Source organism: Pogonomyrmex barbatus, unplaced genomic scaffold, assembly GCF_055798465.1.
Source record: "Pogonomyrmex barbatus isolate J1 unplaced genomic scaffold, ASM5579846v1 scaffold5, whole genome shotgun sequence".
In the NCBI taxonomy this organism is placed as follows: Eukaryota; Metazoa; Arthropoda; class Insecta; order Hymenoptera; family Formicidae; genus Pogonomyrmex; species Pogonomyrmex barbatus.
Genome location: NW_028297149.1, coordinates 2,408,736 through 2,435,445, shown reverse-complemented (window position 1 = coordinate 2,435,445; position 26,710 = coordinate 2,408,736). Strand labels below are relative to the sequence as shown.

Below are 26,710 nucleotides of genomic sequence, written 5' to 3'. Positions count from 1 at the left end.
TTTATTTTTTACTCGGCGGCGGTGGCGGCGGGCGCAGCGGCGGTGGCGGCGGCGGCGGTGGCCCCCTCCCCTCCCCCCTCTGATGTCATGTCCACGCGCAATTTTTTATATCATCTTCGCCGCCCATTTTGTTTATATCGCCTTGCTATCTTATCCTATTTGTTTATCTCACCTCGTCTTTCTTCACTACCCCCCCCCCGCGGCTCAGTTCAAAGGATCGCCGCCTCGGACTTCCCCCTCCCCTCTTCCCCGCGCCGTCCGTTCTCCCCCGCACACCCGCACCCCCCTCAACGCTTCTGAGTTAGAACCCGCCTAGTATACCTACTTTAATCGATATCAATAATATTGATCATCGACTTATTATAGAACCACTACGTTGAAAGTCTGCTAAACCAAAGCGGCACGTGGTGGGTAATATAATTAATTGAATTTATTTCATATTAAAAAGACTTTAGCAACCGATATTCTGCTTGCCGAGGAAATGCGATGTTTCGCGTTGTAGTTTTCTAAGAATTAAATTGTTAGTTCATACATACATATTATACCGTATGATCACGGATTATTTACACTCCTTGCATCGTATACATGATTTTACGCATTTTTATTTTCAAACATTTCAAAATGTTTTTTATTTTAGCATTTAATATACTTAATATTAATTATTAAGTTAGCATTTAATTATATATTTTTTCATTTTTCTGAAACATTTTTATTATCATGAATATACATGAAAAGATTTTTCATAAAAAAGCATTAAAGAGATAGGTCTTAGTATAATAGAGAGATATGAGATATCTTGATTATAAATATACATAAAAATGTATAAATTAAGTTTGAAAAATTTTATTAATAATAATTTATAAAAATTAGTTTATAAAAATAAAAAAGCAGGAGAACAGGTTGATATTACAGGTTGAAATACAGTAATATTGAAATTAATATTTTGTTAATTGAATCATAACTAAACTAAAAAATAAGTATATTGTATATGCGTTGTATTTAACCACGATTATATAATGAATTATCAAAATTTATGGCATACCATCAAAAACCTCTTTTATATAGTAAAAGTACTCTTTTTTATGATAAAAGTATTAGGAGAAATATATTATGTGATTATGGTTAAATATAATTGATGATTTAATTAATAAAATATTTCAATATTACATTATTTTAACATTATTTATTGACATCTAACAAATATTGTAATATTTCGTTATGGATTTTATATTGATATTTTGTATTAGGTGTACAAAAAAGTTCTGAGCTTTTTTTTGTAAAATTCAATCTTTATTCAAAAACAAACAAAAAAATATTAATCAGCGAAATATTCCCCGTTTGCATTAACGACCTTTTGCCATCTTTCGGGTAGCTTGCGAATTCCTTGACGGTGATAGAAGCTCACCGGCTCCGAAGCGATAAAGTCATCAATGCATTTTCGTAAATCAATGCATTCTCTTCAAATCTCACGAAATATGTATCAGCCAAATGATGCTGCAGCGACCAGAATAGGTAGTAATCGGAAGGCGCCATGTCTGGGCTATACGCCGCGTGCGGGAGAAGTTCCCAGCCTAACGCAAAGATATGGTCCTGAGTCGCTTTCACAACATGTGGTCAACCATTGTCATGAAGCAAGATCACTTTATGATGTCCTTGGCCAGTAAATGGCCTCTTTTCTTCTAATGCATCGCTCAAATTGGTCAATTGTTGTTGGTAGCGGTCTGCCGTGATTGTTTCACCTGGTTGTAACAATTCGTAATACAACATACCTTTCCAATCCCACCAGATACAGAGCAAAACCTTCTTGGCATGGATATTGGGCTTTGGCGTCGATGTCGAAGGTTGACCAGGGTCAACCCATGATTTTCTACGTTTAGGTTTATCATAAAGAATCCACTTTTCATCGCCTGTAATGATTTTGTGCAGAAAATCTTTTTTCCGGAAACACTTTGAAAGCAAAGTGAATGCAGTGTCACGCCGACGATTTTTGTTGTCTTCGGACAATTCATACGGAACCCATCTACCTTCCTTCTGAACCTTTCTCATCGTATGTAAACGTACGGAAATGGTTTGCTGCGTAACGCCAAGCTGTTCTGCAAGCTCCTTTTCAGTTTGCGCAAAGTTTATATCCAGCAGTGCTTGCAATTCGTCCGTTTCAATCTTTTAAGGTCCAGCACGCGGTTCATCTTCAAGACTAAAATCTGCTTGGCGAAATTTTTGATCTTTTACATGTAGTATGACGTACAGCGTTCTCTCCATATGCAGCACAAATCATTGCAGTGGCTTCAGCAGCATTTTTCTTCAAATAAAACGCGAAGTGGATGGAAAATCGAATATGCTCTTTTGTTATTGCCATCGAACACTACTGATTTTTGAGGTTTGTGCATCAAACGCCAAACCATATGGCATTTTAAAAGGCCAAATGTCAACGCTTTAAAACCGCAAAAGGACGGAAAGATATATAAAATTTAAATTGTTATTTCGGTTGTATGAAATCTAAAGCTCAGAACTTTTTTGTACACCTAATAATATATATTAATTACATAAATAACAATTCTTTTTTCAGGTTAATCCAGGATATCGGCTATTCGGCTGTATTACGGCTGCTATAAACATTGTCGGCGTTGTATAACGGCTGCCATTGAAAAATGATCGGTTTCTATTAGCGTTATCTATCTATAATACGAAAATGTACACTTAAAGAACATTATAACTTTAATGTCTAAAGAAAAAGGTATCATTGTTCGCGGTGAATGGTTGACAGATGTACATATGGACCATGTCCAACATCTTTTACGAAGTTGTTCAGAATATATATTTGCTTGTGGAAACATGGCGAATACAATTACCTGATACCATACAAATCCAATAAAATAAAATGTGATCATACATTAATGCGTTCTCATTTGATAAAAATTCTTGAAACAAATGTAATTGAGCATTTTCCTCAAGATTCATAGATTGTTGCTCAAAAAATACTTCCATTACCAAAAATCCATAATACGAAAAAGTACATTCAAAGAACTTTATGATTTTAAACCTAAAGAGAAAAGTATCATTGTTTGCGGTGAATGATTGACAGATGTACATATGGACCATTTCCAACATCTTTTACGAAGAATATATGCCTGTAGAAATATGGCGAATACAATTATCTGATACCATACAACCTATATCGATAAATAAAAAACATATACAAATACTACATAGTTCATCTGAATGTTCATTAGATGGACATTAGATATGTAATTATTATGATAGAAAAAATATATTTATATATGATTCTTTATATATGATTAAATAATAAAACTTTACATAAACATCATGAACAATTTTTTAAAAAATTATTTCCAACATACGATTTTCAGAAACGTCCTGTCAAATTTCCTATTGTACAACGTCAATCAACGTCACCTATAGCGACTGTGGTGTTTTCGCTATAGCTTTTGCGGTGTTACGTCTAGTGGACTCCACGATTCTTTTCTTTTCAAAAAGACGAATAATATAATTTTTCATAAAGAATATTGATTTCTTCTTCCATTGATACGATTCTGAATTATATTGAATTTCAAGAAACAAGAAAAAGATTTGCAACCGCTTTGACTATTATAATAATACGCTTAATTTTAAAAGAAATTTAAAAGAATTTTAAATAAAATATGCAAAGAATTATTATTAGAATTATTATTAATCCCAAGTTAGAGCAAGTCAGAATACTGTTACCTTGGCACGTACCAAGCAGAGGCGAAGGAGATATCTAATGTAAAGATCCTACACACACACACACACACACACACACACACACACACACACACACACACACACCACACACACACACACACACACACACACACACACACACACACACACACCACACACACCACACACACCACACACACACACACACACACACCACACACACCACACACACCACACACACACACACACACACACACACACACACACACCTCAGAGGTCTGCCCCCTCACTCAGATCCTGATTATCCCATATAAATAGGGATGCTTCCGAACCACGGCAGCATTATTAAGATATTTTTCATTAGTATCCATTCAATCTTTCATTCAATCAACCATTCGAACCGTTCGACCGCACGAAGATCCCAACTTTCTGAAAAGAAGTCGAGACTCGTTCTTTCGAGATAACCGCCCCAGCTAATCAACAGTGAGTTTTACATTTATTAATTATCAATCAATTATAAATTTCAGATTTTTATTTCTTTTCTTTGTTCCATGACACTCTAATCTTCTTCCTCTTCCTTTCCTCTCTCTCTCTCATTGAATTAGTCTGAGTTATGCGAAGCTCCCGTTATTTTTCCCTTTCCTCTCTCTCTCTCATTGAACTGCCCCCCTCTCTCTCTCATTGAATTGGTCTGAGCTATGCGAGACTCCCGTTGTTCTTTTCTTTCTCTCTCATACGCATTCACATTTCTCTTCATTTACCAATCCTTTTCCTCGTAGTGAATCAAACAGAAGTTTCAGTTTCTAAGGTTCGACAATGCGATACTAAAAAACGATCTCATCGTCGTCGTTCTGGCATCCGATGCAGAATACCTCATCGATTTCTACGCTCTATCCCCAGGTCCTCTATTCCGCGATAGTGAAATTCCTCTCTTTAAAGATTTAGATTTAGAAGACGAAAAATCCCATCCTATCGACCTAATAACTCCACTTCCTGAGGAACATCAAGAATATTCCTCTCTTTAATCCTCATGTAATAATTTTCAGTCACACGATACATATATTATATACAATTTTTATTATTTTTCTTATTATATAGTTTTGTACTTTTTTTCTTCATTTTCTTTATTTCTTTTCTTTATTGTGTAATTTATCATTAATTTAAGTTAACTAGAGAATATTAATTGTATTACTGAGTAGGATTATCATATCAAAGATTCACTCATACATTCATACTCTCTCTTGTAAGAATCCTACCCGATGCCCTCCGCACTTATATAACACCCGCGATATCACATATACATATACACATCTACACAAATGTTTGTTCTCTTATTTCTTCCGTTCTTTTTATGGATATCTTTATTTTATCAATTAAAATCAATGTTTAAATTTAAATTTAAATTTTTACTTTCTTTAAAATCCTTGATCTCTTTTCCGCATCCCATTGATCGCATGAGGTCTTTCCCTGGTAATAAGAATTAAGTTTCTTTACACAAAAAACGATCGACGAACGTTTACAGCGAAGTATTATAGCGATTCTTTATCGTTGACCCAATGCCGACACATAAACAGTGTGTTCGATTCAAGATCACGTTTCCACGCCTGATTCTCGAGAGAGCAGCTGTTCCTTTCGAGCCCGTTCAATTCATTTAAATTCTTAGTTTTACAAGTTCTTAATTTTACAATTTACTCTGGGCTGGACATAACAGCAGTTTCATTATTATTTAATATTAGACCTGATAAAATAAAATATGATTATAAGTTAATGTGTTCTCATTCGATAAAAATTCTTGAAACAAATATAATTGAGCATTTTCTTCAAGATCTACAGAATGTTGTTTAAAAAGTACTTCCATTTCCAGTAACGAGCGAGAGAAGCTGAAGCGATTCGTACACGAACAGTATTAATATGAAACAGAACAGCAGAAAGCAAATCGATTAAAAAGGTATCGCGATGTTTATGCTATTAAACAAGAATTAAATAAAACACAGTCAACGCTTCAAAGTACAATAAAAGAAATAGTTATCGCAAAGCGTTTCTAAAGAAATACAATTATTAACGCAAATTAATAATATTCAAACTGAATAAAATAAAAATGAGTTCTCAATATAAAATCACATTTATACCCAGAGGTTTTACAGTTAATGCAAAGTGTTTCAAACAATGTTATGAAAGTACTAGTCAATAATATTCAAACTGAAAGAAATATAATTATTCTCAGAAATATAAATGTTCTCAGAATAAATCAAGAAAATTTAGAAAATAATCTTACCAAAAAACGTCATCAATAGAAGAGGATCTGGACAATCGTGCTATAAAGCGTCAGCGATATCAACAAGATTTAGAAAATAAACATGCTAAAAAACGTTGTCGATACGAACAGAACTTAGAAAATAATCGTATTAAGCAAATGCATCGATACAAAAGGGATTTAGAAAATAATTGTGCTAAGCAAGTGCATCGATACAAAAGGAATTTAGAAAATAATCGCGCAAAAAAACGAACACGTTATTTAAAAAATTTTCAGCACGAACGAAATAAAAAGAAATAAATTATGACCGTAAATGATTACATAATAAACGACATTATGAAAAAAAGAAATTGAAGTCCATTCTTATTAGAAATAATAATCGCAATTTTGCTAAAAATATTATTAGAAAACATGAAAAGTTTTGATCACGAAATAATATTAAATTTCATAATTCTAAAGTTATTGAAGAGATTTATAATAAACTTGATATTAAAAATCAAACTGAAAAACGATTAGAAGCCGAAAAAATCGTACGTTGTTGCATATTCGAGACAATTATATTCGCAGTATGTATAAAATGTTAGCTTTATTAAAAAAGAAATCAGAGGTATGCTTGACTCTTGCTATTAAATTTAAAACAATTACTAATAAATTAGGTGCATTTTGTAGCAAATCGAGGCATACAACTTCATCTGAAAATTATTTTATCGATTCTATGTATCGTAACATTACTTTATCACAATCTGTAGACTTAAAAGATCAAAATACAAATGTATTATCTTTGATGAAAAGACAAACAAAAAAATCATGATTATTACAAATTATGTAAAACCGATGATCCGCTTTTAATTGATTGTTATGAAATCTTCGAGCGATAAGTACATGTACTTTCAAGAAAATACCGGAATTATTACAGAAGATTCATAAATGTACAATAAAAGAGAATTCAAAATTAGGTTATACACATATTTGTTATATAGATACAACTTTTTGCAAAGCAATGTTTCTTCTCGTTCAATTGTTATCTCCTCATTTTCCAAAAATCAGATATTTTAAACGTTTAATTTATCATATAATTAATTTCTATAAAAAGATGTTAAATTTAGAGACGACTTTAACTTCTGTTGATTTAGATACATTAAATGAAATTATAACTTTGGCACAAGAAACAGCAAATTGTATGTACAAACATCAGTATACTAATAATGTTTTAAGTGATGAGAATATTATTTATAAATATAAAAACACATTTAAGGCTTTAACTAAGCGCTCTATGGACACACCTCGATATGTTTGTATCATGTGAAAGACTTTGTTACAAAAGAATGTATCCGAAATTAATAAATTTGAAGCACAAATAAATATTCCAATTTGGAGAGATTTAATATCATATATAAAAGAATAAAATATTAATTCACAAAATATTAATTCAATATATATGCGATTATTGCGAACGCAAATTCCATAACGGATTAATGCCTGCGTATTACGTTTTAAATAATCTCATTGTTCATGATGTACCCGAAGTAATAATATCTCTTAACACATTCGAAAAAATTCTCATACAAAGAGCTAAGGCATTTCAAACTGTTGTTAAAATGGGAACTGTAATTAACAAAAAATTACCTGAAAGGCAAATGATACAAAAAGTAAAAGATAGAACTTTTCATTTATCACTTCCTTTACAAGAAACGTAGAACAAATTATGTAAGGATACAAATATAAATCATGAATTATACATTTTAGTTAGAGCATTATACATTTTAGTTAGTAGTTCAACAAAATTCAAGATTATTTGCAAAGAAATGGTTTACAGTCATTATGTTAATACATTATGTTAATATAGTCTTTTGTAAATACTTTTTAACATTATTCGTGTAAAGTGCAATATGACTGCGAGCGAGTACAGCAACGACAAAAGTGTGCACACGATATACGAATTTTCGCCGAGCGTGCCGCCAGAATATAAAATATCGGAAAGGCCGATGCAGATCATTTACCTACCAGTCCTTGTACGGAGCATTACGCAGCTAACAATACGCATTGTTGACCAGAACAGACGATTGCTCGATTTCAGAGGAGAAGAAATCACCGTCAGATTGTACGTACGCCGGCGACAGCGATAATGCGAGCATGACATTTGAGATGCTCGTGTTGACGAAGTGAACCACGCGCAGAGAAACAACGAATTTTTTTTACAAAGAAAACACATTGACAATATTCGCTCATCTGATTGCATCAAGAAGAGGAAGAAACTCAACGCGTCGAACGTTAAATTTTTGAAATTACTGGAATTTATCGTACAAGCTATCTGAGATGGCTGATATTGAACATTGGAGGTCAGCCGATCTTTGACGATTGCCTTGTCAAGATAGAAATTTACACATACAATCCATATGTTAATATGATATTTGGATATAGCGATGAAATAAGAATACCCATACAACAGCAAGATTTGTACGCGTTGCCGTCTGAAAGTTTTCTCTACGTTGAAGGAAGATTGACGAAGAACAGAGAATTTGATGGATCTGATGTAGCATTGGGAAATAATTGCATCTCATTCATGTTTGATGAAATTTGATATGAACTCAATGGTATAGATATTGATCTCAATAGAAACATTAGAGTGACCAGTCTTCTAAAGGGCTATACAACGCTGTCAAATAATAAACCTTGTAGCTCTGTGGCATGCTAGAATTATCTTACGTTACTATAACGCGAAAACTTTAACTACAGCTGATGGATACTTTAATTTTTGTATACCGCTCAACATATTGTTTGGCTTTTGCAAAGATCATAAATGTGTGATAATTAACGCTCGTCACGAATTGATTTTGATACGAGCGCGTAATAATAACAATTTCCTTGTGAGAGATCCTGCGATGGAACTGACACTTGAATTATTCAAAGTACAATGGCGAATGCCTCACGTTATGTTGAAGTCAATAAACTATCCATGCTGCGGATCTTGGAAAGCAGATGATATCTGAGTGTGAGTTTCCGTTCATGGGATCTATATGAATACTTTTTATTGCCGAATGACGAAACATTGGGCTGTCAAAACTGCGACTCAGCTCGAGAAGCCGCGATACGTCATCTTTGTGCAGATTAACAGAAAAAATAACATGAAAGTACATAAATTTGGCTTTGACAATTGTAAATTGACCAACGTGAAACTCTATCTAAACTCAGAATTTTATCTGTACGATGATCTGAATCTAGATTTTGACAAACATAGATATGTTGTCTTATATGACATGTTTTTGCGCTTCCGTATATCTTATTATCAGATAAAATACCATACCGCGAATTGTCGCACAACTATATCAAATTTATGGGTTATTGTCTTGCAGCCATTGACTGTTCGCGGCAAAATAAATCGGTCAAGAGTTTGATTACAAATGCTGTGCACGGAACGAAAGATGATGACAACGATGACGACGATGCTGTCGTATACGTCAAGGGACACGTTCAAGGGAAAAACGATAATGGTTGTGGAACTTCTGGACGATGAGCGAGAGCGCGTGTACATCGAGACCCTAGATGCCGATTATATAGATTCTCTAAACAATCTGGACGCTGATAATAATAATTATGCGATGTGGATATTACTATACTAATTGCGCTTTACAAAATGTATTCAAATTGTTTAATTAGTGGTCAGATAATCATGAATAAAATAAATAAATAAATATGATATACGAAATATGTTTTTTTTTATTTCTTTTCTTTACGTTGACGATTACTTAACATTCCAACGATTCAATATATTTTTTTTTTCGATGTAATGTTCATTCGATTAGTCAAATTCGTCGCTCGCGATTATAACAACAGGGAGAAATGAAGAAGAACAACATATGAGACATATAAGATAATCTTATATTAATCGACTAAAATATAAACGAAACATCTAGCACTTCAGATAAACTCAGATTACATCCTACAAATTTTCATAGTTAGGCCGACTAGATGATCAGTAGATTTAGTCTTGCAAGGGTGAAGACTCAGAGAAAGGATCGCAAAGAAGACTTAGAGTTATATCGGAGTAATATAACGATAAATTATAAATTTCAAGAACAAAAATTAGGTAAATGTCAAAATTTTAATGTGAAAATAGAATAATAAATAGAAATGGAATATTAAGTTAAAAAATTAAAAATTATTTTTCTAAGAATGAAACTTCCGGTGGAAAAACAACTTCAACTGGATAGAGTTATTTTAAAAGAACACCCAGAACCAGAAGAGACGCAAGAGTCGATAATGTGCATAAGAGCAATTCACCAAGAAGTCATTTATCGGGAAAAAGAATAACTCTATTGATGTCTCTGTGAAAATTGTTATTTGGAACGACACCTAGAAAACGTTAAAATTCATCATATTTTTGACGAAGAGAAAGTAGCACACATTATGTAAGTTACCGAAGACAATAGGTCACTAAAACAGTACTATTTTGAGTGCCATAAATTTTTACTAATAGACTAAGACCGATGGAACAATGTATGATATGTATAGAATATAATATGTATAGAAGAGTTTATAAATAACGAAGAAGCATTTTATTGATTGGATGAAATTGACGTACTGAAATAATTAGGAGATAGAAATGTGTAGGTGTGATATAGTTTAGATTAAACAATTTTATATTAAATATTCTATAAAATATTATATATATATTTTTTTTTATTCACATTTTTTAGAGGGATATATATACATACATACATATATATTGTTGTAGCCAGGCCTACAACCAATAATAAAAGTAGTCCGCATGGCAACAAAATTAGGTTGCACGAACCTCGAAAAGTCTTTCGAAAGATTACACAAATGTGTGATCGCCGAAATCGCGACCAGCCTTTCGAAAGACCGAAGAAATGCATCGCGAGAACATTGCGAAAAAGCTGATCAGCAAATTCCTAAATTTGATGATCAAATCGAGCGTGATATTGATTGATCAATATCACGCAACCGATCGACGCAAACGATCAGAATGCTGACCAGGCATCGATCAAACTATATAACCGGCTACACAAGGCGGAATAGTCAGAGTCGGGAATCAATCAAACATTACGTGTCGTTCGGAATCGTTACTATAATCGCGCAAGATATTACACGAGCACAGCGAAGTTCACGCGAGCCGTACTATCAACGTCTCAGGTGACATACTCGGTCGACGGCCGCCAGAGTAACGCGATACGCGCCCGCCGACGTTTAACCGTGAGTGAAAGAAATAATATAAGCAATAATTAAAACCAAGAAATTGTGCAGTTGTTAAATAAATCAAGTATCATAAAGAAAGTGTGTTAGTGATTTCAAGATTCCCTTCCATTCGTTTGATCCTGCTCGGAGTCCCAACTCCTTAGGCTTAACGGACCCGACTATCTCAAAAAATTAACGTTGTAGCCCATCCGGGGTACAACATTTTGGTGGCAGCGGTGGGATAGTCAAAACCATCCCCAAGAACAACTTGAGAGGATCATTGTTAATCAAGCCAGCAGAATCAAACGAGTAAGCCGCCCAAACAAAATAAGACCTGCAGTAATAGTCAGGCAGAAGAATCAAATTCTCAATAAGCAGAAAAAATAAGACCTGCAGTAATAGACAGGCAGAAGAATCAAACTCTCAATAAGTAGAAAAAATAAGACCTGCAGTAATAGACAGGCAGAAGAATCAAAATAAGCAGAAAATACAAGACCTGCAGCAATAGACAGGCAGAAGAATCAAATTCTCAATAAGCAGAAAATACAAGACCTGTAGAAAACAGGCAGACGGAAAAGGCCCCGTCAAAAAATAAGCCGCCCACGAAATTGTGTCAAGTGTACAGTGCAATATTAGTAGAGTGCCGACCTACGACAACGAGTGTCCAGTGGCAGCGGAGCAACGACCAGAGAGTCCACGAGCACCGAGAGCCAGCCAGCGCTGACCGTGTACAACGATACCAGGCAGCAAGGACGCTTCACCGACACGCACTACTACACGCAGCCAATTGACGCACCAGCACAAGCAGCGAACATGCGAGCGTATGCGATTTATCTACTAATGTAAGTCCAAGAAATTATATTTTAAAAAGGCGAATGTCCGCAGCGAAGGACAGCGTAGCAAATGCGACTTGGCCAAAATCTCGGTCAATAAATAATTCTGTCAATAAACTTTCCGCATACTATCTCCGCGTTAAATACCGCGAGAAACGCATTAAAAGAAATACGCGATAACGTGCGCCGCGTATTACAATACGATAGTGACGAAGACGTCCACGTAATAACAGAACGCGAATTTTCATACAACGAAAAAGATTACAGCTTGCTCGAACCGAACGACACCGACTCTCACATTAACACACACGTACAAGCGCGAAAAAACATACATACAAACCTACGAGACGGAAGCTTATTCAATTCTTTTAATATATATCAATTGCTAATAAACGAAATGGCTCACTCACCTGTCGAACAACAGAATGAAATCGACAACGAAATTTTACAATTACGACATTCGGTCGAGAGACATGGACCGCAAGAAAGTCGAACGAACCGCCGCGTCACAATCGACGCACCGCCCGATAACAGCCTCATTCGAGAATTAATGGACGAAATACGCGATCTCCGTGTGCAAGTCAACGGATTAAGACAACAAACACAATTGCCTATGGGCGAACGAACGAGAATATCTCAGGATTTTCTACCACACCCGTTAGATCTAACTTACGGACGTTCGTATCAAGATATACGAAACCAGCCGGGAAACGCACTGGCATTCCTCACACTGAAAGACGCGCGTAACATGATCCCAGAGATCGACGGCACGTCACGAGGACGCGTGTACGAATTTCTAAACACAAGTACGTACGCGATAAAAAATATACATCCCGCGGATGAACATTCTCTATTAGAAGCCATTCTTTGCACTAAATTCAAAGGCAAGGCCATGATGGATTTCCGTACGCGAGATATAATAAACTTTGAACAATTGAAACGAGAATTAGAAAAAGAATATTTGAGCAAACGAAGCACCGCACATTTGCAACTCGAATTCAACTCGCTCAAACAAAAAGCAAACGAGAATGCACAAGAATTCGGCAGACGAACCGAAAATATAGCCATGGAATTATACGAATCCATGGAAGAAGGAAAAAATCATACGGTCGAACAGCAACGCGCGATCTTAGAAAATATAAAAGAGCAGGCGCTCCACAATTACCAGAATGGTTTACACGAAGAAATTAAATTAATTGTACGATCGCAGCGATATCAAACAATACAGGAAGCAATCGCAGGAGCAACCGCGGAAGAAAAAACGCGAGGACTTAGCATGCGAACGCTAACCTATCGAAACCGGCCAGTATTTAAAACGCATACACCTAGTCCGCGTTGTGAAAAATGCGGAAAAATCGGTCATTACGGATACGATTGTAGGACTAGCCGTTTTTCAAATAGATATACTCTGCCTAAGCCAGAAAGGCAACCACGAATAAATACAGTTGAGAAACAGTGTAGCTATTGCAAAAAGATAGGACATTTACGGCACGAATGTTGGACATTAAATGGAAAACCGGAAAACAGCAAAATTTCCGGAAAAATTTTTTCGAATTCGCGAAGAGAAAATTCCGCGAAGAATTTTAAAAATAAAAAGAGCGAAACCGGCGAAGATAAATCGACCGTCCCGCGTCCCGCGTCAGAGTATCGCGTGGCACACGTCAAGGGGACACCGCTCGTTAACACTGGATTAAATGCAATCACATTACCGATTGCAGAAGCCAAAGGTAGAAAAATAAATTTCTTGTTTGATACAGGAGCATCAGCAACAATAATAAAACTGAAACATGTTTTAGACCACGTCCTAATATATGAAGAAAAAACTAAGCTAACAGGCATAACAGGACATGAAATAATAACATTGGGCAAAACACATATTACGGTGCAACTGTCGCGAGAAAAGATACGACACCCCGTATACATAGTGCGAGATAATGCGCCAATGGAATATGATGCAATCCTAGGAGCAGATTTTATTTGGAAATACATGACTGCGTTCAATCCAAGAATAAATTTAGTACAATTTCAAAATACGAAATTCAGACTGTACCCATACAGGCGCGTAACCTTAGGGCCGCGCAGCGAAACAATCGTGCAAGTCACAACTAACCAAAATATAATGGGATTGACAAAACCAGAGGAAATGATACCTGGAATTTTTATTGGATGTTGCCTAGTCGAACCACGAAATTATACGTGCCCAATAAGTATAATAAACATTACAGAAGAAGAAAAAATTGTGCAAGTACCACAAGTAATAATAGAAGAAATAAATACACAAGAAAAAATAATACAAGAATCTATAAACGCAATACAGACAAAAAATAAAGAGAGAAAATCAATAGCTCGAGAAGAGCAAATAAACAATTCCTTGCGCACAGAACATTTAAATGAAGAAGAACGAAAATCTATATTAAAATTATGTCACGAATACAATGACGTGTTCCACCTAGAAGGGGATACATTATCATGCACAACAAAGATTAAGCATGAAATATCTGTACGAACAGATTCGTCACCAGTAAACGTACGACCTTATCGTTTACCGGAAAAACACAAAGACGAGGTAAATAAACAAATTCAAGAAATGTTTAAACAAGAAATTATCAGACCGAGCGTCAGCCAATGGAACGCACCACTATTAGTCGTGCCCAAAAAGACAGATGCGTCAGGAAAAACAAAATTACGAATTGTAATAGACTTCAGAAAATTAAACGATCTCACAATCGGAGATTCATTTCCGTTGCCCAATATAACGGATATACTTGATCAGCTGGGCAACGCAAAATACTTCACGACACTGGATCTCGCATCAGGTTACCACCAGATATCAATGACGGAGCGAGATAAAAATAAAACAGCATTCTCTACACCACACGGTCATTATGAATTTAACAGAATGCCATTTGGTCTGAAAAACGCACCTGCAACCTTCCAACGATTAATGAATTCAATTTTAACAGGGTTGCAAGGAATTAAATGTCTAGTGTATCTGGACGATATTGTAATATACGGTCCTAGCTTAATAGAGCATAACAAAAGATTAAAATTAGTTCTCCAGAGATTAAGAGAGAACAATCTAAAGCTCCAACCGGACAAGTGCGAATTTTTAAGAAAAGAAGTGATTTATTTAGGACACATAATTACGGAAAATGGAATTTCGCCAGATCCATCAAAACTGCACGCCGTAAAAAATTTTCCTATGCCCAAAAAAGTAAAAGATGTGCAATCATTTATCGGATTAGCCGGATATTACGAAAATTTATCGAAGATTTCTCACGAAAACCTCTAACAAAACTCACAAAAAAGGGAGAGAAATTCGAATGGACCGAAAAACAGCAAAACGCATTTGATACATTAAAAAATAAATTAACGACGGCACCGATATTAAAATATCCAGACTTTACGAGAGAATTTCTCCTAACAACGGATGCATCGGACTATGCAATAGGATCCGTCTTATCGCAAGGCGAGGTAGGTCAAGACCAACCCGTCGCGTACGCCAGCCGTGTACTATCGCGAGCAGAACAGAATTATAATACGACTGAAAAGGAATTACTCGCAATAGTATGGGCAGTAAAACATTTCAGACCTTATTTATACGGGACAAAATTTAAAATAATTACCGATCATAAACCGTTAATATGGTTATTTAACGTAACAGATCCCGGATCACGTTTAGTCAGATGGAGATTAAAATTGGAAGAATTCGATTATGAAATAATACATAAAGCTGGGAAAGCAAACGCTAACGCCGACGCATTGAGCCGTAACGTAGCAGCAATAACAGAAGGGCAGCAAACTGACGACGTCGCGTCAGAAAAACAATATACAGAAGAAGAAAAGAAACAAATATTATATGAATATCACAACGCACCTATAGGAGGACACCAGGGCGTTGAACGAACAATAAATAGAATACGATTACACCACAACTGGCCAGGATTAAAAAGAGACGTTGAGCAATACATCTCAAAATGCGAATATTGTCAGAAAAATAAATTGCAACGACGCGCTAAAGCACCATTAATGATAACAGATACGCCAACAAAACCATTTGAGAAATGCGCGTTAGATATTGTAGGACCTTTGCCTATAACAACGATGGAAAACAAATATGTATTGACATTCCAGGACAGTTTAACAAAATTTAGCAAAGGAATACCAATACAAAATCAAGAGGCGACAACAGTAGCGAAAGAATTTGTCACAAAAATTATATTAGAATATGGAATTCCAGACAAAATATTAACCGACCAAGGAACAAATTTTACAAGCGAATTATTTAAGAATACGTGCAAATTACTAAAAATACACAAATTACAAACGACGGCCTATCATCCAGAAACAAACGGAGCACTCGAAAGATCACATCGGACATTAACCGAATATTTAAGACATTATATTAATAATGATCAGACAGACTGGGACGAATGGATACCGTATGCGATGTTCGCATATAATACGACACCGCACACCGCTACGGGATTCACGCCGTTCGAACTGGTATACGGGCACCAGGCACCACTACCTACGGCCCTAACTAGCTCACCGAAATCATCGTATACATACGATGACTATGCGCAAGAACTCCGTGAAAGAATACGAGCCGCGAATCAAATAGCGAAGGAAAATATAAAAGAAGAAAAACAAAAAGCGAAGGAAACATACGACAGAAAAACAAAAATACGCACGTTCGAAATAGGAGATAAAGTCCTACTACACGACGAAACAGTTCGGCGAGGGAGATCAAAAAAGCTAGACGCGTTATGGATCGGACCCTACACAATTCTAGAAAAATTAAGCGATTTAAATTATAAAATAAAAATGGGCCGCCGAACGATAAACGTGCACGCGAACCGAATTAAACCGTTCGTGGAAAATTAAAAAGGAAATAAAAAGAAAAAAGCACACAGTACAGAATAATAGAATAAAAATAATAAGGAAATAAAAACAAAAACATTGAGACTCACCGGAGAAGAATCGCAGCAGGTCCGGAAAATAATCCCAGCAATAATATCCAGAGTTACCAAAAATTAACAGCTACACTACACTAAAGAACTAACACTACGAACTACACTATAAAATACTACATTACAAACGATAACACCAACGTTTTAAGAGTTACCCGGCAGGGGCGGGAAGCTCGTCCTCGTCCAAATCATCGGCGAGCAAATTCTCCGGATCATCCGGATCGTCCTCGTCATCGACCTCTATATCAGCCAAAACGGCTTCAGGCATAGTGACAAGCACCTCATAGAGCTCGACAGACCAGGGTAATTCCGTAACCCTACCAGGCGGATGGTTGAATAAAAACACGATATAATCGTCACTGACGTGAAAAACCCCGTCATTATAAAAATGGTTTACAACCCACAGCCATTCACGCACGCGACGGATATGCTCGCGAGCGGCAGGAGCATCCAAAAACTCTTCCGCAACATCATCCACAACGACGTCGAAGTCGTCATCAGACGCCTCCGCCGCGGCCCGATCGTCAAAAATCGGCGGCGACGCGTCACGACCAAAATTGCCTTGAGAACCCATGGTGTCACAAGGAAGGCGGTACTTCGACAACTAACGAAATGCAGCCAGAGAGCTCATCGCGAAAATGAAATATTAGAAGGATCGCACCGATATAATAAATAAGACACCAAGAGAAACGATATACGTCGTAAAAAAGCAAAGCTAAACAGATTCACAGGAGAATCGTTTAACTAAGATAACAAATTCAGAATAAAGTAATTTTACACCTGGCAACAGGAATAAAAAGAAAAAACGCCGAATTCGAGCATCGACAAATTTTCAAGAGAAATAAGAATTTTTATTTTTGCAGAATAAAGATATGGATGACCAACGGAGAAGAAGAGAAAAAATTACCATTCGAAATAGAAAACTTCGAGCATCACCCCGGAATATACTTCGAGGAAATAGGAAAACTAAACATAATCGAGTCATTCTGGAAGATAATTATAAAAATAGATATTTCGCCAATTGAAAAGCGAGCAGAACAAATAGAAGAATACATCCAAAAAACGCAAAACATATGCACAATGTTACACCTCACAAACAAGGGGTCATGTCAAAACTATAATATCATAATTGAAAACAATTATCAACGTTTAAAACACTTAATAAAAAGAATAAACGCTCTGTATAAAGCACAAGAGACAAAAACGAAAAGAGGACTAATAGATGGAATAGGAACTATTGCCAAAACATTATTTGGAACAATGGACAATGAAGATAGAAAATTAATCAACGAGCAACTAAATATCTTAGACAACAAACAAAAAACGACAGAGCACATAATAAAGAACCAAATCAAGATTATAAACGCGACAATAGCGCACATAAAAAACCATGAAGAAATAATTCAGAATAACGAAAACATTTTAGCTAATGCAATCAAAAAACTAGAAATGACGCTAACAACAGAAATAAGTAACGAAAACATAAAAGAACATTTTATAATCACCAACGCTTGCAGCAGTGACACAAAACGCGGAAGACACGTTAGAATACCTAACGGCGATAAAAAGTGGAATATTACACCCACGACTAATACCGTTAGAAGAACTAATAAAAAGTCTTAAAGAAGCAATCACACAAATACCACAAGGATCATATTTCCCATTTAAAATAAGGGAAGAGGATTGGCAGACAATAGAAAAAGTAACGACAATGAGCGCGCACTGCGACAAAACAAACGTATACACAATCCTACATTTCCCATTAATTACACTTCCGCTATATGAAATATTAAATGTAATACCACTACCGGTACCATACAAACAAAATATATCCGCATTAATTGAGACGAACAACCCATTAATCGCTTTGGATACTAACAGACACACGTACGCAAAAACTAACTCACGAAAAATTAAAACAATGCAAGCAAATAAATACAAATTACTTATGCGAACAAATCTTTCCAATAAGAAATGTAAAAACCGACCCACTATGCGAAATAGATGTATATACAGAAAATGACAACTGTTATAATAATTGTAAAATTAAATATATAACAATAAAAAATAGCATATGGATAGCCTTAAGCAATTCATATTCTTGGCTATATTCCACACCAGCAAAACAAACTATTACAATTTCATGCAAAAATAATAAAGAAACGCGTACAACCATTACAAACACAGGAAAAATAACGTTATCAGACAATTGCAAAATAGTCACATTAGACGCGACAATAAAATCTACAAGCACCAATAAAGGAAAAGAAATAAAAACATATCTACCAAAATATAATATCACACTACTAAGCGAAACGTTCAAGGCAAATAAGACAGAGAAATTAAAATTAAAAGTTATACAAGACGCAACAGACCTGACAGAACTAACAAAGAAATTAAATGACATGAAAAACGAAATAAACAATAACGAGACACCTTTCTTCCAACAAAAACACTTTATATATCCAGTATCAATTAGCAGCTCATTAATAATAATCATTGTTATCGCAACAATAATAATTGTATTAAGGAAGAAAAAACAAAACGAAACAATAATTCACGCAATGTAAATCGCGCCGTTAGAATAAGCGAAAGCATGTGATTCTAAGTAAACGATTATACCAAAAAATGTATCGGGAAAAAACAAAAATTATGTAAAAAGCGAAAACTTCGTACCTCCGTTTTCTTTTAATAACAGGGGGGGGATGTTGTAGCCAGGCCTACAACCAATAATAAAAGTAGTTCGCATGGCAACAAAATTAGGTTGCACGAACCTCGAAAAGTCTTTCGAAAGATTACACAAATGTGTGATCGCCGAAATCGCGACCAGCCTTTCGAAAGACCGAAGAAATGCATCGCGAGAACATTGCGAAAAAGCTGATCAGCAAATTCCTAAATTTGATGATCAAATCGAGCGTGATATTGATTGATCAATATCACGCAACCGATCGACGCAAACGATCAGAATGCTGACCAGGCATCGATCAAACTATATAACCGGCTACACAAGGCGGAATAGTCAGAGTCGGGAATCAATCAAACATTACGTGTCGTTCGGAATCGTTACTATAATCGCGCAAGATATTACACGAGCACAGCGAAGTTCACGCGAGCCGTACTATCAACGTCTCAGGTGACATACTCGGTCGACGGCCGCCAGAGTAACGCGATACGCGCCCGCCGACGTTTAACCGTGAGTGAAAGAAATAATATAAGCAATAATTAAAACCAAGAAATTGTGCAGTTGTTAAATAAATCAAGTATCATAAAGAAAGTGTGTTAGTGATTTCAAGATTCCCTTCCATTCGTTTGATCCTGCTCGGAGTCCCAACTCCTTAGGCTTAACGGACCCGACTATCTCAAAAAATTAACGTTGTAGCCCATCCGGGGTACAACAATATATATATGTATATGTATGTATGTATATATATCCCTCTAAAAAATGTGAATAAAAAAGTTTTACGTTTAAATCAAAATGTATTCAATTTGTTTAAAAATATAAACATATATAATATACACAATATATCTTTCATTTCTTTCCTTTCGCCATAAAAATAATTATCCAAAAAAGAAATAGTTATTAAGATTCGTAATAAGAGAAAGCCGCAACGGGAGAGAGAGAGAGATAGATAGTAGATATACAATAGAGACAGCCACAACGAAAAGAGAAGACGAGAACATGACGAACGCGGCGACGGCGACAGCGGCGGCGGCAGCAGCGGCGGCGGCAGCAGCGGCGGCGGCAGCAGCGGCGGCGGGTCCCCCCCCCCTCTGACGTCATGTCCACGCGCCCTGTCCACGCACAATTTATTTATCTTCTCGTTTATATCATCTTAGCCACCTGTTTATCTGTTTGTTATCTATTTGTTCATATCATCTTCATCTTTGCCGGATCCTTATCTATCTTATTTACCTCCTCCCTCCACTGCTCATTTTAAAGCACCGCCCCTGCCTTCCCCCTCTCCTCTACTCTCCGCACCCACAGTTCCCGTACACCCGCACCTCCCTCAGAGCTCCAGAATTAGAACCCGCGTTGTATACCTACTGTAGTTTGATAACAAAAAATCGTAAACAAGTTTTAAAAAATGCATTTTGTAGGTAAAACTCTGTACTCTTCTGTAAATGTCTTAGATATTTTGAGAAAATTTTTTTATCAAGTTACAGAATATTAAAGGTACATAATTTTAAGGAACAAAGCAATGTAAATCTTTTTTCAGATTTAGAACTATAAAGATAAAAAGTTTTCGAAAAACGGTTGAAAGTGTGCTGAAGTATAAATTTCAAGCTGTAAAATGCTTTTTTAATTTTTTATCTGCGATGATTTTTCACCAATTTCCAATCATTTCAAAATTGTGCGATTTTGAGCATTTTGAAAGTGTTCCCTATTTTTTGTTGAGTAGTGTATATAAATATTTGTGTGTGTGTGTGTGTGTGTGTGTGTGTGTGTGTGTGTGTGTGTGTGTGTGTGTGTGTGTGTGTGTGTATATATATGAATTTCATGTTCAAAATTTCGCACAGGGAAATAAGGAAGGTAATTTTCAGATTTGATTATCGATTTAGGAATAGCTTCGGACTAACGTTAAAAACACGTTAATAAACCTGTTAATAAACACGTAAGAGATATTCCACGATATTCGCGATAGAAGTATTCCAAATTATTCTTTATATATATATATATATATATATATCTTTATATATATATATATTAAATATATATATAATATATATATATATATATATATAATACACACACACATATTAATACACATACACACACACACACACACACACACACACAAAATATATATATATATAGTGTGTGTGTGTGTGTGTGTGTGTGTGTATTAATATATAGAAATAATTTGGAATAACTTGGAATACCTCTATCGCGAATACCTCTTGTGGAATACCTTTTACGTGTTTATTAAAGAAAGCAACTTGTAAAAAATTCAATCGATTAAAATTGAGCTAACTTTAAAATTAAACTTTAATTCATGATTGCAATTGTTAAAGAATAATAACATTTTATTTACTTTAGTAATGAGAGTTTATGATCCTGCATTTACACCAATAATATGACACTAATAATACGACTTACCTGTATGATCATTATTATGTTCATTTTGATTGTTTTGCGTTGTTGGTGCGATAGTCCAGATTATTTCTGGTTCCTGAATTGTTGATTTCGTCAACATTATAGTTTCTGTGGTTTGCGACTTTGTCGGTGTAGTGTGATCGCACAAGAAATATTCCTCTGTAATATTGATTAGCAGTATACCCACCAAGTGGTTGGGACTGGCACAGGTGACAGTGGGCGCTTTAGTACCCCACATTTTGAGCCATTTCCAGAGATGTTTTGCTTCGCAACTGCAATTGATCGGATTTTTATCCAATCCACTAATTGTTATTGAGCCTCCACGTTCATCCAAAGCAGTTAATAACTGAAGTGATAGATTAGTAAATTTGCTGCCAGAGACATTCAGCTCAACCTTAGTGGAACGTGGCACCGGAAAAAAGAGGGCTGTTGGTATGGAATCTATGGAAGTATCCTTTAAATTCAGGAACAATTGTGGTCCACGTACACCGACTAGTGAACTTGAAAGAATATTACGCAATCTTTCTCCTCGTAATGTTAACTCTCGTAGGTAAGGATGAATACGCACTGATAACTGCTCATTGCTGATCGATGCGTCTTTGATTTCAATATCCAATATTTCTAAATTTATCATATCTTTCAAAATACCTTGCACGTCAAAATAACCCAACTTGGGATAATTATAAGCATACAAATATCGTAATTTCGTCAATGCTCTAAATGCATTTCTTTCAATTCTAGTACAATTTAGCAAATTTTCCATTTTTAAAGAGTGTAGTGTTGCTAATCCATCAAAATTGCTTTCGTTAATATTCTTTATTTCGTTATTCGAAATATCTAGGCTTAGAAGAACCGGTAGATTTTTGAAAGTACTGACAAGATTTGTAAGTGCTGTCAAATGATTTCTTGAGACATCGAAGCTTTCTAACATTGTAGTACGTTCCAATATGATAGGTTTAATATCTGCAATTGCATTCTCTGAGAGATTCAAATGTTTAAGGAAAGGCATTTCTAACCTGGGAATAATTTTAATATTCGTATTCGCAAGGTTAAGTGATCGTAGAATTTTTGCTTCACCCAGAATGCCGCGAATTGCATTTTCACTTAGAGGATTTTCGGAAAGATCGAGCTCCTTCACATTGTTAATAATATCTTGTGCAAACACTTCTACTATTCGATTGCGAGCTAATTTTAGACTGAATAACGATGCTGATTGTCGTTGTAACGTAAGGTTTGGTATTTCGTTGAAATGATTATTGGACAAATCGATTTTTTCTATGGCATGAACTCTCGACGAGTCGAAAAGAGTTTCGGGCAGTGAAACAAGTCGATTATTGTGTAAATCTAAAAATTCTAAACGAAGTAAACCGTCCATTGTACGTTCGTTTAGTGTCTCGAGGACATTCCCGGATAGATCTATCGATTGAAGCTGCGTAGAATTGTGAAAAGCCAATTCACCCACCTGTAACAATTTTATATTCTCAATAATATGCATATATGTATGTTCGGGGGCTCGAGCCATGCTTGATGCAATCTCTCCTATCGTGCTCCAGGAGGATTATTTGTATATTTGCCAATAGCGTTGGAGGGTGTCGCCGCTGCAATCCGACCTGCATCCATCGAGAGAATAGGACCATCATCTCTCTGGAGTACCGGTCGTGGGGATTCGAAAGAATACATGTATATATATATATATATATATATATATATATATATATATATATTGTAATATATGTATATGCATATGTATCATTGTATTGTTGACGTGTTATTCTAAACACGTTATTTGCGATAAATATCATCACATGCCTCGGTAGTCGAAAGGATAAGATGCCTGCCCGGTAAGCAGGAGATCCAGGTTCGATTCCTGGCTGAGGTGGTATTTTTTCGCAAATAATTACGAGTTTTCACGACTGGTTCGTGGTCGGGTCCCGCCGTGACGCACACCCTCTCTTCTTATTTGGGAATACCCAACCAGTCCACTCCAGAGAGATGATGGTCCTATTCTCTCGATGGATGCAGGTCGGACTGCAGCGGCGACACCCTCCAACGCCATTGGCAAATATACAAATAATCCTCCTGGAGCACGACAGGAGAAATTGCATCAAGCATGGCTCGAGCCCCCGAATAAGAAGGGAGAGACATATCCAAGGGTAAATGTATATAATATATATTATATACATTTCTTTAACGTATTCAGCATAATAGTCTGCAGTTTTTGAATTATTCCAACAGTTTAAAAAAAGAAAGATGAATATTTATCTGTTTCATTTATCTGTTTCAAGCTACAATAAAAAAATTAAAAAATGAAATCTTTTTTATAAGATATCAAATTCATTTCGAATATTTTAAATAGTATCATTACAAATTTCTTTTCACACTATTATAGGGATTTTTAAGATGAATTTAACGTACCATCTGGAATATTACTTTTATTGATGTTTTATTAATTTGAATGATACTTATTAATATTAAAAAATTATTTAGGAACTATTTTATGACATTGTAAACACATAATATCCATTATAAATGTTCGTAAATAAAAAAATTGTAACTTATATAAGTGAATGTTTAAATTGCTGTTCCTTTCTGCAACACAAAATTTTACTCTTTTTAATAAATTATAATATTATGCATAACAGTTATTATATTTGGATATTTAAAGTTACATAATCTTTAATTATCCTTTACTCTCGAAGATTTTTAATCATATTTGATATGCAAGAGATTGCAGATATCTCTACAAAGAATCACATCAGAGATAAATCTAAAGAACGAGCCGACCATGGTCCATATATTTCTATAATTTAACTTTAGGAGACACTAGTGTCTCGAATATCAAGTCATATATGACAATCGAAACACTATAGTGTATCTTTATGACTGTTATAGACGTTATAATTACTTCTCAAAAATGATAAATCGGAAAATAATTTTATCATATATGGTTAAATTTGTATTAAAATTAAAACGGTCTTACTTCCGCGCACGGATAATTTCTTAGTCGGACAGCCAGGTGAAAAAGTGAGAGCGACAGAGGTTGAAGTAACAATAATTCTTTTATTGATGTCCGCGATGGAGTGCGACAATGATTATAATGAATATGTATAATGATTGAGTCAACTATCTTGCGAGATTAGCTATCTTTTACGGTCGCGGTGTATAGCGCGGGGCGCGCGTGTTGCGTAACGCGGGGCGGTGCGGTCGCCAGTGCAATCAACTGGGCTTCGGATCACGCGGTGTGCGCGTGGTAAATTCCGCGGCTGTTTTTCGCGAATAGGTGTTTCTGACAAGAAGATTGTCTCCGGGGTGTCGTCACTCTGACGGTGGGATCGGGAGCACCCGATTCGCCTATTAACCTGTTGATTTAATTGGAGGGGGTGACGCGAGACCAGGGACGAGGGAGTACCCTGGTACTCAGAGTTGTCGAGAGTGCTCGACGCTATCGGGGTGTATCCCGATGTTTTGTCGGTTGTCAGGGAGCGCCCTGACAAATATATCGAGTGACTGTATCGAGGTGCTCCTCGATACGTTCTCGCAAGGTATTCGGAGATGGAATGGTAAATCGCGGTCGAACAGTCGCTCCACACCTTTGGAGGACCATTCGAAGCTGTTACCGAAAAATTCCCAGTTAGAATCTGTGCGCGAACTTCAATTTTCGTGTGATTTACGATCCAGCCTAGGCACTATAGCTCTCGTCCATCACCTGTGCCCCGCCACAGCAAAAGTAAGTCCATCTTTATCATTCTTTCCCGCGGTTGACTGGCTGTTTGGTTTGCGATTTTGATTTAATTGTTTCCTTAAATCACTTCAACATTCCAAATTGGCAACCCGCCGATTGACTCGGTGAAGCTGCCCTACCACGATTCCTCAATTCTTTTACTTCTCTCAACTCACTCACTCTCTCTCACCTAACTCTTATATTTACATAGTGAACCAAACGAAAGTTATCCCGAACAAATAAACGAAGCGGGCATTGCGACACCGTCGGGAGAAGCAAAATAAACGGATTCGTCGCGAAACCGAACACGCCGAGAAACTCGCGGAGCGGTTAATCGAGATAGAACCGAGACTCGCTAACATCTTTTTGCAAGAATACGCTCTCCGCTCCGCGGTTGAATTCGAATATCAATGCATTCTAAAGAATTTCGACGTGGAGAAGTTCTATCATCTCGTCCGCCAATTTCCTCGCTCTCCCACTCATCCCGCTCCCGCTCACCACCGAGAACCTTTTACTTCACGATACTATCTCGATGTACATTTCCCGTGATCCTCTTCCCTATCTCGTTCCTGTGAAAGCTTTCCGCAGCGCTCGCCCTAATCCTCCCCCACACCTTCAACCCGATCCCGTCAACATGCTCGCAATAACCAACTTTTTGCCCCAATTAGAGCAATTGGGAATTTAGAGATCGGATTTTCAATTATATAAAGTTTTGTGTATGAAAGTTTTTTAAACAATAATTTTCCATATTCAAATATAGAGAGCGAATTTTCAATTAGATAAAGTTTTGTGTATGAAAGTTTTGTAAACAATAATTTTCCATATTCAAATGTACACTCTAACATTTGTGCTACTTCGTACGAGCGTAGAGATGTTGTATTCCCTTTTTTTATTATTATTATTTTTTATTATTAAATCGTAGTTAACCCAAATTGCATT

The 26,710-nt window shown here is 36.0% G+C and overlaps 1 protein-coding gene, 1 non-coding gene and 1 pseudogene across 8 annotated transcripts in view; 2 read left to right on the top strand and 1 right to left on the bottom strand.

The window, feature by feature from the left end:
- LOC105424069 (uncharacterized) overlaps nucleotides 1–26,710 on the bottom strand; it is a 474,166-nt gene that overhangs the window by 79,149 nt on the left and 368,307 nt on the right. For 6 of the 7 annotated variants that reach the window (XR_016140339.1, XR_016140340.1, XM_089081487.1 and 3 more), the window contains one exon: nucleotides 22,054–23,512. Coding sequence is in view for 5 of the 7 variants with exons in the window: in XM_089081487.1 (XP_088937613.1) it covers nucleotides 22,054–23,512 (1,459 nt within the window). In the remaining 2 variants the exon portion in view is untranslated. Of the gene's footprint in view, nucleotides 1–20,344; nucleotides 21,000–22,053; nucleotides 23,513–26,710 lie in introns of those variants that run through there. The other variant, XM_089081490.1, reaches the window with a different exon arrangement.
- On the top strand, nucleotides 5,116–11,248 carry LOC148935291 (uncharacterized; annotated as a pseudogene).
- Nucleotides 23,744–26,710, top strand: part of LOC112552396 (transfer RNA isoleucine (anticodon GAU)) — a 134,954-nt gene continuing 131,987 nt past the window's right edge. Inside the window, exon 1 of the tRNA in view lies at nucleotides 23,744–23,926. This is a non-coding gene — a tRNA (tRNA-Ile). The remainder of the gene's footprint in view (nucleotides 23,927–26,710) is intronic.